Source organism: Grampus griseus (assembly GCF_964374135.1).
Source record: "Grampus griseus genome assembly, chromosome: 3".
Taxonomy (NCBI): Eukaryota; Metazoa; Chordata; class Mammalia; order Artiodactyla; family Delphinidae; genus Grampus; species Grampus griseus.
The window spans coordinates 58,888,753-58,903,394 of record NC_139019.1 but is presented as its reverse complement, the minus strand read 5'-3'; the positions used below and the strand labels follow the sequence as shown (position 1 = coordinate 58,903,394).

At 34.2% G+C, this 14,642-nt stretch overlaps 1 protein-coding gene across 2 annotated transcripts in view; it reads left to right on the top strand.

The window, feature by feature from the left end:
- Window positions 1-14,642, top strand: part of CERT1 (ceramide transporter 1) — a 128,566-nt gene that overhangs the window by 37,863 nt on the left and 76,061 nt on the right. For both annotated transcript variants that reach the window (XM_082650090.1, XM_082650089.1), the window contains exon 3: window positions 181-297. In XM_082650090.1, coding sequence (XP_082506216.1) covers window positions 181-297 — 117 coding nt within the window. The remainder of the gene's footprint in view (window positions 1-180; window positions 298-14,642) is intronic.

Below are 14,642 nucleotides of genomic sequence, written 5' to 3'. Positions count from 1 at the left end.
ACTATGCCCTTGTTGTGCTCTTTATTTGAAATATCTTCAAAAAAATTATTTGAGTAGAAAAGTAAAAGAATAACGAGAATCTCCCACCAGCTAGAATGGGTATGTTCATGTTTTTGCTGTAGGGTGTAGCACTTCTAAGAATATAATTAACTTTGCTTTTTTTCTCCTTTTTGTCCACAGCCTCACGATTTTGATGAATGTCGCTTTGATATTAGTGTAAATGATAGTGTTTGGTATCTTCGTGCTCAGGATCCAGATCACAGACAGCAGTGGATAGATGCCATTGAACAGCACAAGGTGGGTCTCCAATGTTTACCTGTCCGTAGAGACCTAGGCAAGAGACTGGTGGTAACTCCTTTAAAATAACTGTGAGATGTATATATGTTCCTGAAAAGTTGAACATGATTTTGGTGGTAAAGATTAAAGTAGTACAGATGTAAATTTTTGAAATAATTTTATTTCTAACAGTTGAGTTACACTAAGGGAATTTTCTGTGATAAATATTTTTAAATGTTATTAAAACAAAATATGCCCTTTTATATATAACAAATTTGGTTTTTATATTTAGGATTTGCTTCATAGTGAATGCCTTTTATATGATCTGGATAAAAGGATTCTTAAAATAACATCAAATTTTAAAATCCTAATATTTGAAAGCTTCAGTGTTAATTTTTGTTGTCATTTGTAACCATTTGGGTATATTCTTATTATAAACATTTGTAAATTGTTAAATTTTTGTAAATATGAAATTTTCTAATAAACCTTGAGAAAGTCTTCCTTACATAAATGTATAAGCCATATTCTTGTAATTTAAAGCTAGTTTTTGACTTCTGCTATGAATAATTGGTAAGTAGACTAAAGAAATACATGATATTAATAAGTATGCATTATTAGCTAATTCAGTATATCATGGTAAAACAAGGAATAGGGAAAGTTATAAATTCACCATGCCACTCCTGATTGTAGCTTAAGAAAACTTTGGACTTGTTCATATACTTGTCTGTACTTGTTCATTTGGGTTTCACAGAGTTTAGTTGAAACACCTGTTTTGGTTATTTAACAGGCACAAAACATCTACACACAGAAACACAACAAGAAAAACCAGTCTGACCTGGGATACTACAGGCACATTCTTCTTGATATTGATCATGCATTGGCTTTTATTTCTTGATTATGAATTTTTCCCAGCCTAAAGAAATCTGACTGTGTAATGCTTTCTTTTTCTCCTTGTTTTAGCTTTAGAGTTATATTGCTTTAAAACATTTTGTGAATCTTAGTTATCTTGATATTATTACCTCAGAAAACAGTCTAAAAATGAGAAACAGTTTTCTTTTATTTAAAAGTGATGAGCCGATAGCTAAGACATGGAAGCAGCATAAATGTCCATCAACAGATGAGTGGATAAAGAAGATGTGGTATATATATACAATGGAATGTTATTCAGCCATAAAAAGAATGAAATATTGCCATTTGCAGCAATATGGATGGACCTAGAGATAATCATACTAAGTGAAGGAAGTCAGATAGAGGAAGACAAATATTATATGATATCACTTATATGTGAAATCTAAAAAGAAGATACAAATGAACTTACTTACAAAACACAGACTCACAGACATAGAAAACAACTTATGATGACCAGTGGGGAAAGGAGAGGGGGAGGGATAAATTAGGAGTATGGGATTAACAGATATACACCACTATATATAAAATAAACAACAGAGATTTACTGTATAGCACTGGGAACTATATTCAGTATCTCATAATAACCTATAATGGAAAAGAATCTGAAGCTGTATAGCTGAATTAATACAATATTGTAAATCAACTATAGTTAAATAAAAATTTAAAATAAAAATAAATAACTAAAAGAGATGAGCTAGAATTCCAGAATCTCAGTGCTTTGGAGCTGGGCTTACCTGGATACAAGACACTGCAGCCTCTGCCATGTACGACATATGTGACCTTGCCTGACAGTTCACTTCTTCTAAATGTGTTTAAGAACACATGAAATAATATATGTGAGGTTACTTACCACAGTGGCTGATACATTTTCCCATTTATGACACAGTGGAAAAAGAAAGGGTTTTGGGAGTCACAACTAAATTCACTAAAATTATACCATGTTTTTTATGGATAAAGAGTTCTACATTCAATGAGAGTTGCTAAATGTGCATATAAGGAGAGTGGCCTATTTTGTGTAGTTAATCAGGGCCAGCCCTCTTCCTAGTGATTAAAGGCATTAAGTAGAACTAATTTATATGTTTATGTCTGAGATGACCTTTAAAGGCTTAATGCTAGCTTTCTCTGTTTTAATTAAGCGTATTTTATTTTGCTCATTCTTCTTAGTAAAGCTGATTCAGGAATCTTTGCAGGTTCTCATTTTATTTTTTTCTCCTTGGATGTAGAATGATGCATAAAGCATATATTTCTTCCATATCATTGATTTCTTTGCACCCTTGAATAATGGATAGAATATAATCTTTGGGTCTCCCTCAGAGTATTGTGACTTAATGCTCGATAACAGATTTTTGGTGAATTTAAGTTCTTAGACAATAGGTTCAACAACAGCGTTCTAGATACATTGTATAAGCTTTCTGATTTCTAAATATGGTTTATTCATAGACAAGGAGAAATCATTGTTAATTGTTATTCTTATTAGTACTTATTTAATTTTAATGTAAAACATGTGATATGTACCAATTAAACAACATATCAGTGAAAATTTAAATTGAATTTGAATTCTAAAAATAGAGTTCTTAAACTAACATAGGAGGGAGAAAATTCAAGTGCTATCACCAAACATAACCAGCAAAGTTTTCTTTTTTTTTTTCCCCCATAGACCAGGAACAGGGAGGTAGTGAGGAGGTGCATCCTGATTCATTCTTCAAAATCACTTAAGACTATTAATGTGGAACCTAAGTTTAGTAATTTTACTATTTAAGCAAGCATTCTTATATTGATATTCAAAATTAAAATCAAATTGTTAAGGCATGATGATGATGATGGTGATAGGAGCTGCTGTTTATTGAGGGTCACCAAGTACTAATTATTGTATTATGTACTTCATGTGCTTTATTTTCTGTCTACTATCCTGAGAGATGAGGCAAATATTGTTTTACAGACAAGGAAACAGGCTTAGATTAAATTTAAGTAACTTGCCAGAGATTATACTACTTTTTGGCTAGTGGATACTTAGGATTCAATTTTATGTTGATTGTGCTTTCTATCAGTTACCATTGGCAGAATGTTTGAAAATAATTCCCATAGTCTCACCTCCTGCAGGTTAGAGTGTGTCATCTGAGTTCTGCTACCATATACATACAAGATAAATATGAACACATCTTTCTGCCCATGGATTGCCATAACAGCGTTTTATTGTAGTGTTTAAGCACTGGATACTGGTGCCTGACACATAGGGGTTAAATCCTGGCACTATTACATAATAGTTGTGTGACCTTGGTACGTTACTTAAAGGAGAAGAGATGACATAATGCAGTATATACCCCCCCCCCACATCTCCCCACAAAAAACACAAAAAACAAACAAGCAAGCAAAATAACCAAATTGTGATAAATCAAGAATATTGTATAATATTGTGTAATATTCCCATCATTCCACCTCACTCACTTCAATTCAGAGTTACTTCCATGGCACCACCTGTCCTTATGATGGCCAGACAGGACACTTGGAACAGCGCACCTGTCTTTTTCTCTTCTGATGTCATCAGATAGTCCCTCATTGCCTTTGCTATTAGGCCTTTGTTAGGGCTTCCCTGATAGGTTTTAGCTGGAGAAATTGGAGGTTTCTATTCTTTCTTTCCAGGAAGCTGTTATGCTCATTATAATAACCTTTATATATCAGTCAGTTTCACATACATACATACATACCAGGAGTTATAAATATTTTATAGAACCTCTTCAACAATAATAATATGGTAGAGGTGATGATGATGATAACAAACATTTTTGAGGATTACAGTGTGCCAGATATAGTGATAAACACTATACACTTTATCTCATTTTACTCTCACAGTCTTATGAGGTTAACATTATTGTTCTGTTTTTACAGATTAGGAAATTGAGACATAGAGAGGTTAAGTAATTTGTCCAAGGTTAAACTGCTAATTAGTGAAGGAGCCAGCAGTCAGACCCAGGTCTGTATGACCTGAGAACCAGAGCTTTTATCCAGCAAGCACTTCTGCCAATCCTATAAGTATGTATTCATGGGAAATATATTTTGTTGACTTAACTCATGGGCTTCTTCAATCACAAGGTTCATATATTTTTTATATTTTCTTCATATCTCTAGTGTTCGTTTTGGACCATAAAGGCTCAGGGTTACAACTTCTATGTAGGAATTAGCAAAGCATTGGACACATAAATTTTCCAGTTGAAATAATTTACAGTATTGTAAAACAGGTTTTATGAGGGAAATGTGTAATTTTTGGAGGTTTTTTTTTTTTTCACCCTTTTATCTTCATGGTTGGTGTTAGAATGATCACTGACAGAAATACACTAGGGTTCTATGTTCTTTGTCTAGCTCTGTTGTTTTGTCCTTGGTATTCATTCCAGCATAACTTGCTCAGTACAAGCAAAGTTTTAAAAAGATGATTCTATGATTTAAATTTTCTCAATATAGTAGAAATTGTATAGTTCACTGTGACATTAGACAAGTAGCCCCTGTGGAAGAAAGGTATTTCTGAGGTCATTGTTAAATTCAAAGATTCTATTTTAATTTAAAATACGGAAAAGGGCATATGTATACCAGACCAGTAATTTTATTTACAATAGTGTGCTGGCTTTATTATGTGGAATCCATTCATATTCTGCATTTCTCCTTAGGATTTGAGACAACACTAAATAAATCTTTAAAGACAGGGTGTGCTCTTTTTTTTTAATCTCTTAGCCATCTGCCATGTTGTCTTTGAAGTTGAACGAGATTTTGTTTGTGAAAATTATTTGAAAACAAAGAGCTGTATGAATGTGAAGTTAAGATGGTTATTTTTTATTTGGATAAGTTAATATATTTCTAGTGAAGATGTATCTATGTATTATCTAAGGGCTTCTGTGAGCGTTTTCTGCGTAATTAGTTAATAAATGAAATATGATAAACCATCTGTTGATGCTACTATTTAAAAGAATTATAGGATTACTCCTGGAATCTTCTACAGTTGCAGTGTGTGATTTTGAGTAAACACAGTTTCTTCTTACTGTGAAAGAAATAGACTCCTCTATTTCACCACCCCATCCTTCAAAAAAAAAAAAACTAGCAGGAAGGCTCTCCTTGCACTAGCAGATATAAGAATCTTGTTGAAAAGTTAAGTTTTTTGGCTCTGACAGAGTTTGTGGTAATCATGACATTCCCTCATTTCCATAGGGGAGCAACCTTAGTAGATCCTGAAATTTTGGTGGTCATGGACCACCCATATTCCCCATATTTTGGAAATTATCTGATATAAAAGGAGTCATAGGAAAATACACAATTTAGGGAGGAAGAATCCAGGTAATTTTTACAGATGTTGATTTTCTTTGGTGAGAATCTACAGGCAGTTGTTTTGCAATTTAATGTGTATGCATTTGTTCCTTTGTGAAGGCCCACTAATTCATATGTGAAGCTCCATTTTATTACTTTCAGAAGAAAGGTTTATTCTCTGAGAAGTTAAGGGATTTCTGTCCAGGAAATTATGTGGAAAAAGATTGTCACAGTTGAGCAACCTAAACAATGCCCAAGACTCACTTTAAAGATCTTTTTAAAATTGTATTGCTATTTGCCATAATGAGTTTTCTTTTTCCTGTGGTGTGTCAGGGTCAGCTTGATCTTGGTGTGTTTACTTTTAGGAGCAGTTTCTGCTTATTTGACACCTTAATTGTTTTTGTCTTAAATTTGACATAAACTTATTAGAAAAGTATTTTTAAATAGGTAGGTGGCAGAATATACCTGTTTCTTCTTAGCGCTTTTTAAATATCAAAGTCATATAAAGTCATCCTATCTCTGTTTGCCTTTTTTTTTTTTGACCGCACGATGTGTGGCATGCAGGATCTTAGTTCCCAACCAGGAATCAAACCTGCACCCTCTGCAGTGGAAGCTTGGAGTCTTAACCACTGGACCACCAGTGAGGTCCCCCGTTTGCCATTTTTAACCAACTATAATACTGGAAAAATTTCTTAACAGATTCTAGGGGTTCTTTCTATACTTGTCTGCTTTATAAATGATTATCATGTAAACTTAGCTTTGCAATTTTGAATCTGATTAATTGGCAAAGGCTTAAAACTACTATTTTTTAGTGTACACTTTATATAAGTAATTTCATGGGGTCAGTGGACTAGAACCAATTTTTCTTTTACATTATTTTCATCATTACCACAGTGATGAAGGGAAGAAGATGGAATCAAATTTTACTTCTCCTTTACATTCAAGAATTTTAATTTTTGAGGGAAGTGAAAATCCAGTAACTAGCTGCCGGAGTAGTCAGGGCTTTGCCATTTTCTCAAATAAGTTGTAGAAAAACCCAAGTAGGTGGTATCACAACTGAACTTTATTAACCAGCAAAAAACCTTCATTATGTCTCCGGATGTTTCTCTCAAGATAAGAAATTTGGTTAGTTTCTAACAGTGGGAGTTAATTGCTAAATTGCTTGCAGTAATCCATACATGGTTAGTAAATTTTTTTTAACACCTAAATGTAGATAGTGTCATACTACCATGATTTTAAAGGTTGGTGAAATCAAGAAAGAAAACATGGTATTAACTCATATTCTTAGTGTTCTGGGAATAAAAATAATTCTACTGTCAAGGGCTTTTAAAATAACTTTTTTAGTTTCTGTTGCCTACGATTTTGTTGCATGCAAAAGCTGAATTCACCTGAGCCAACATTTGCATTTGTACTTCCATACGTCACCTAAATACTTAATGAAGTATATCATCTTAAAAAGAGGGAATAAATGTCACTAATTTGTAGTTTTCAGCCAGGTTCTTTTATCTGAGGAAGGTGTTTATCTTTTACCAAGATAGTAAAGGAAGAATCAGGATTTTACATGGAACAGTGAATAAAGATATTTAGGTAGCTAATCATATTAACTGTGTGGTTAGTTGAGGAGAAATAATTTGACAACATTTGATGTCAGAAAGGTAGGGAGAGTCTTACAAGTCAATAAGAAAAGTTTACACAGCACAATTAAAAAAAAAAAAGGCCAAAAGTCTTGATCTGGCATTTCATAAAGAGGATATCCAAATGGGTAATGAACATATGAAAAGGTAGTCAGTGCCATTAGTCATCAGGGAAGTGCAAATTTAAAGCAGTGATACCAGCATATGCCCATCTGAGTGGCTTAAAAAATAAAAAGATGTAACACCAAGTGTTGGTGAGGCTGTGGTACAACAGGTGTAAACTGGTGAAACAATTTCGTAGAATCTACTAAAGCTGAGCATAGTTGTCTGTCTAGATCAAGTGAGTATTGAAAGTTTGAAAACATCTCACAAGTATTGATGTCATAGGTTCATCCATTTTTAGTTAAGCTTTTTAGGGTACAGGGGGTACAGGCCAACCCATGTTACCTTGAAAAATGGGAATATTGCCAGGAACCAAGAAAATTTATAATGCCTTACCTGCAAAGAAAGCTGGAACTGTACACTTGTTTCTGAGTGCTTTTATTGTTAACAAAACTCAGTTACTCAATCACCTGCCCCCACCTACAGTTAATGTAGCTTAGTTTCATTCTGTTATTTCTTCTCTCTTTCATGGCTCCTGTTTATCTGTGTTTTGCTCTCCCGTCCTACTTAGTTTGTTTTTCCTTGCTTTGTCATGACCTTTTCCTACTTTCGGCTTCTTTTCGGCTTCAATTCCTGCCGCTATCTGCCCTGATCTCTTGGCATTTCCTAAAGTAAATGTCTTGAGAAAACCCGATTGCCTTTTTACTCCAGGTTACTATTGGCCACCCTAGGTCCAATTATAATGAATTGTATATTTACTTGTATTTAAAGGATAGAGTGGGATTGGCAGTTATACAAATAAAATGTTCTGAAAAGGTATTCTATAATTTTGTATAGATTTTACCAAACTTGCAAGTTTTTGTAATGCTTACCACATATTTGCTACTAACAATTTAGGTAAATATTACTAGATGTTCAGCTGATTTCTCTTTTATTAGTCTGTAATTTGCTTGCAGAATGTTTCTTTAGATAAGAAATTTTAAAAAAAAGACAGTTAATCTAGAGTTGAATAACTGTTCCATATTGTTACTATAGAAAATATTAAAGAAAATGAGGCTGTGTGCTATAGAAGTCCTTTTTTTTTTTTTAAACGGTGTTTCAGTATTGTATTTGAATTTTTATTTAATCAGGAGGGAAGATTTCTGACAGTCACCAGGACAGATGGGATTCTGCTTTTTCTATATCTGATGTGGAAAAGTAATGGTGGGTGGCATGGCTTACGCATATTGACAGCAGTGGAAACTATTTTCTAATTTTACTTGCTGAGTATATTGGACATTAGCTGGGAGAAAATGTTTCTTAAAAATATCAAGGAACACAAAACTGCTCTTTTTCACCAAACACATCTTTTTAGCTAATAGCTTAAAAATGATTTTGCTTCTGTTGTCTTTATTGCCTGGTAAATATTCTGGGCTGGTTTGGTATTGAGGTATGAAAGACAGCATTGGGTTAAGAATCGTAAGAATAGGTAGCAAAGTAAATGAATGTTCTACAGGTTAAAATGTTATACTGAAAAAAATTCTGTCATTTTTTAGTCATATAGCAAGTTCACATTCTTGACAGACAAGACAGGATCATTGGCAAGAATGCTTGTATCACTGTTCATACCCTAGCCTAGTTCTCTTCAGTAGCACCCCTTTGAACTATACAGGGATAGATGAGTAATTAGGCACTGTTATCATTTAATTCTCCTGGAAGTCTTTCACTGCAAGTGTTATTCCCATTTTGCATAAAAATGAAATTGAATGGATTATGAGAACATTGATCAGTGAGTGGTAACATTCCAAGAACAGCAACCTCAATTTTTTGTAATACACTCCCCCCTTTCTAGTTAATTTCAGCTTTTTCTCATGGATGCGTAGTTGAATACTAAAAAATAAATCATCAGTCTGCCTCCTTAAAAGAAGAATCTTCCCCATACAGTTAGATCTAAAAATTCTTAGCAAGTCTTTTAAAACCATTCCTGCAAGTAGTTTTATTGATTAGATTTCATTGGTTTTTGCACTGGGTTTTAAAAGTAATTTTTGTTAATTATAAGGAAAAAAAATACAAAACCACCATCAGTCTTATAACCAAGACAATTTTTCTTCATTTTGGTGTATTTCCTTCTTATTCTCTGTACATTTTACCCCTAAAATATTATGGAAATAACAAGTTTATATCCTGTTTTTTAAAAAATCTAACATCATTTTGTCCATATAACACAGCTTTATTAATATTTCATTGTATTATCATTTTGGTACTCATTTGCTTATTATAAGACCTTTAGATTGTTCCAATTTTTTTTTTTTTGCATTTAGTATTTAATGCTTTCCTACATATTTTCCTGTAGTTTAACTGTGTCCTCATAATAGATTATCAGAAGTAGAATTGCTAGGCTTAAGGATACAAGCATTTTTGATATATGTTGCCAGATTATTTTCTAGAAAGATTGTGCTGATCTACATTCCATCTGCAGAATGTGCAGATCTTCCTTTCACTGCATCTTTACCGGCATTATTAATTTTTTAGCCCTTTCTAAGTGAGATAGATTAAACATGTATTCTGTGACTTTATTTTTTTGTTTTTATTTTTGTAGAGGTGATATATGATTACTGTAATAAAATTCAAACAATATAGACAATACTGAAAACTATTAAAAAGAAAGTGAAAATTTAGGCCACATAGAAATGACCACTGTTCATCCTTGGTAAAGATTCCTTCCAAATATTTCTTTACATGTATGCCTTAGAGTTTTACATAAACGATACCATACTGCTTTGTAGCTTTTCCTTCACTCAACAGTAAGTTATGGGTATCTTTTCATGTTTGATATAGATCTCCGTTCCTCCCTTACCCCCTAAGAAAGGAATTATAGAAAATTTAAGTTTAGGACCAAAGCCCCAGAATAATTAAGAATGTTCATTTACTGACCATTGTTTTATGTGCATCTATTTCTTTTAGGATCCTTGCAGGAAAGAATTAATGGTTCAAGTCCCCTAGCCAAATACCATCTTAACGTTTCAGCAATCCTGCGAGTACTACTTATACATATTAAATCTGTTTTTTCTCTTATTGGGACATTTAAGGGAGCCTCAAAAAGTAATATTAATTGTTTTGCCACTGTCGTCTCTTTGCAATTAGATAAAAAGAATGGGATTATGACCTTTTTATTTTGTGCCTATGAAACTTCCTTCTAAAAGAAAATACATTTACATTGGCCCTTTTCTCTAGGACAAATCATAAATTAAGAAAGTTAATGAGCAGTGTTGGTATTTTGTTACATCTCCTGCTAGCTTCTTTTTACATTTATTTTCCTCTGTATAAGTGTTTCTGGAGTAGAGATATAAAGGAATATCCTGCCTTTGTGGGAAGGTGAAGAAGGAATGGTAGCTAACACTTATTAAGCACTTATGATGTAATATAAATATTACAAAATATTATTAAAGGTTTCTTCACTATAAAGCACATTTCTTATAACTTTGTCTATTTCTTCAAGTTCTACTATTTCAAGACATATTTCCTTACAACAAACAGATGCTAGAACAAAAGACTTCATTACAACAGTACTGATACAACACATTTTAAATAATGGATAATAAGTGAATATGGAGGCTGATAGTAGTTTAGTTTAATTGTACTTCTACCTCTAACAGGGACCTATAAGCAGTGTATGGACTTGATCCAAGGAAAATATGGAGCCAAATAGGATTTAAAACAGAAAGTGAAGAATCAGATGTCTGTTTTTAAAGGGCCACTCTGGCTACACTAGAAAGGATTTCAAGAGGAACAAGACTAAAAGTAGTTAGAAATCTGGAGGATTTATCCAAATGAGACACTAGGTGACCATAACTAGAAAATGGCATTGGGAAAATAGAGAAAGGGACAGATTTGAGAGAAGTAGAAGCAAAGTCTCTGGATGTTGAAGCAACATAGTAATGATTAACATCATGGGCCCTTGAATCTGGAATTAAATCCTGGCTCCCTTACTTATCATTTGCATGACTCATTATGTAAAATCACCTATAAATGGGTATAATATTAGTGCCCATTTTACTTAGACTATTGAAAGGATTAAGTGAGATAATGCACTTAAAGCACTAGCATCATGCCTGGCACAAAGTAAGTATCCTAAGTATTAGCTTTTACTATTGGTATTTGGTGTTATAATTTATCCAGGGTGTCTCTCTGAAATTTATATATAAAATATCCATGTAAAATTGCTCAACTCTTTCATCAGCCCTCTTCTCAGAGCAAAACAAGAAAGATCTCCCTTATCCTTTAGTATTCACCTTCTAAAGCTAGGGTGGAAAAATTGCTTAGCAGTCTTCCTTTATACAGCCTCATTTGATTTATCTAGTTATTTCTTACCTCCATTTTGTTTTTGTTTGTTTGGTTGGTTGGTTGGTTTTTTTGTGGTACGCAAAGTAACTCAGTGCTCACTGCTGTGGCCTCTCCTGTTGCGGAACACAGGCTCCGGACGCGCAGGCTCAGCGGCCATGGGTCACGGGCCCAGCCGCTCCGCGGCATGTGGGATCCTCCCGGACCGGGGCACGAACCTGCGTCCCCTGCATCGGCAGGCGGACTCTCAACCACTGCACCACCAGGGAAGCCCATTACCTCCATTTTAATGTCATTAAGAAATGACAATTGGACTTAAGGGGGAAGGTTTAAAAGATAAGACTGAGTTTCAGAGTGTCAAAGTTAGTTTATGTAACTAACTTTGTATCTTTTGTATCACGGATTGGGTTCTTAAAAAGCTTTTGGTGCAGAGGCTGTACTCATAGCTTCCTGTTAAGTCTACTTTAATTTCTCCTATAGGTAAAACAATGTGTCATGGAGTTCAAAACCCTAAATTAAAACTGTAAGAAAGAGGAAGCTCTGAAATCAAGGAGAGTAGAGGCAGCTATTGTTAACTCTCTACTTCTACAGTATCATCTTGTATTTGGGCATTTTTTTAGTACTTTGGATTTCCATAGGCAGTGTCTTATTTTCTTTTACCCCCCTAGCATTCTTTTAACACTTAACTAGGGTGTGCAATAAGGCCTTGGTTAACCCTTCCAGCCTCATATCACTACAACATTGCTTATTTAGATATTTCTGTAAAGGAAAGCTTATCTCATGCTTATTAGAAGAAAATGCAAAATGAATAACCAAGTAAGGTCCGCAACTAAGGTCCATAAATGACCTTCAAAGGAAGTATTTTATTTGTTACTGGTTTTTAAATTATGATACAAGAATGACTAGGAAACATTCCAGTATGATTTGAGAAAAGTATCTTGAGGGTAAGCAAATGTTCTACTCAGTGAAGTTAACTGTATTGCTGCTGGGTTCTAAGCAGTTAGAAATGGATAAAATCTTTTATAATACCATTTTCTTAAATATATTTTAAAATTTCTTTGATTCATGAGGTACTGCAATTTCTGGAAAACATTGTAGGTTGAACCTTTCCTCATCTGATACATTATTAGTGTTGCTCTTCTGAATAAATAGTGTTTTTTTAAATAAAAATTTATTTATTTATTTATTTATTGGCTGCATTGGGTCTTCATTGCTGTGCAGGCTCTTCTCTAGTTGCAGCGAGCAGGGGCTACTCTTCGTTGCAATGCATGGGCTTCTCGTTGCGGTGGCTTCTCTTGTTGCAGAGCACAGGCTCTAGGCACACGAGCTTTTGTAATTATGGCATGCGGGCTCAGTAGTTGTGGCTCGCAGGCTCTAGAGTGCAGGCACAGTAGTTGTGGCGCGTGGGCTTAGTTGCTCCGTGGCATGTGGGATCTTCCTGGACTAGGGTTCGAAACTGTGTCCCTTGCATTGGCAGACAGATTCTTAACCACTGTGCCACCAGGGAAGTCCAATTGTGTTACGTTTTAATCTTCCCAGCTGGTTCAACAAACGACTTTCTTATATTTGGCCTCCACTGGATGTATACATTTTTAGCCTAAGTTTTGGTATTTAGGTTTAGTATAGAGAATTATAATTCTAGACTAGCCATATCATTTTAAAGATAAGAAAATTAAGTCCAGGGGACTTCCCTGGTGGTCCAGTGGTTAAGACTCTGTGCTCCCAATGCAGGGGGCCCGGGATCGATCCCTGGTCGGGGAACTAAGATCCCACATACCTCAACTAAGCCTGCACACCGCAACTAGAGAAGCCCGGGTGCCGCAACAAAGACCCAGCGTAGCCAAACTAAATTAATTAATTAAAAAAAAATTAAGTCCAGAAAAGTAATGACTGACTTGTCTAGTTGTATAGTGGTGACAGTGACAGTCGAGCAGGTCTTCTCTCTGTTATCATTGTGTTCTTTATATTTCAGAGGCTATCGGGGGATCCATACGTATTTGAAAGGCTAAATAGATGAGATTTTAATATTTATAAACGTGAAATTGTCATGCCAAATTTTATTATAGCAAATAATATATGTTTACCTACAATCATAAATAAAATTGTTGCCATTGTAACTTATTATGATACTGTAAACCATAATTTTATTGATTAAATTGTTCTCCTGGCTATAGTGTCTTCTCATGTGGTTTGCTTTAAAATATTAATATTGAAAGTAGATGTGTGGGTGCTGGCAACATAGCAAGCGCATTTGGTTTTATTATGGGTTTCAGAGTTTCAGTTTCTGGAAAATGCTCCATTGTTCTAATGTTAAAATGCATTTGGTTTTATTATGGGTTTCAGAATTTCAGTTTCTGGAAAATGCTCCATTGTTCTAATGTTAACATTTAATCTTCTATTTTCTCTCTTCCCATAATTAAAATGGGAAGAAACAATAGGGAGACTATGCCACAAAATAGGTAATTTTTGACACCATGAGGAAGTTAATTTCTTTCTCAGTTATTTTGCTGTGCTTCTTGCTGGAGAGTGTTATTAGGAAAATGAATAAGTTTTTCAAAAGGCAGGTGCTATGAAAAAAAAATAATAAGCCAACCTATTTCCTTTATTTTATACCACTGTTTTTTGGAGTATAGATAGGCTGATGAACAAACTGTGCAAAATGAAAATATATGTTTATCTCCTGCATGAATAAGCCAAACTATAAAATTTAGCTGTGACTTTAAGGGAGTTTTCAAATCAGTTCTTAGGCATTTCTGGTCCTTTATTAAATTCATAACTTTGAACTATATGACTTAATTTATCAAGATTTTAGGTGTTCTCAGAAAATCAAGATACAGAAAGTACAGGTACATACATGCAAGGGATTTAGTCTGAAGGTTACTATTGTACTTTGACCAATAGTAACCTTTGTGTCAGCTTTCCAAGTATACTGCTTGGAAAGTGCTACTGACCCCCTCTAGTGGCCAAAAGATTACACTCCCCACCCCCAAAATAAGGAGGAATGTTATAACAGAGGTGTGGCCTCATTACTGTAATATTTAAAAGAACCCAGCCTTGTTCTATATGGGACATGTTCAATAAGTGTTTCATTGACCAAAATGTCATTGTATG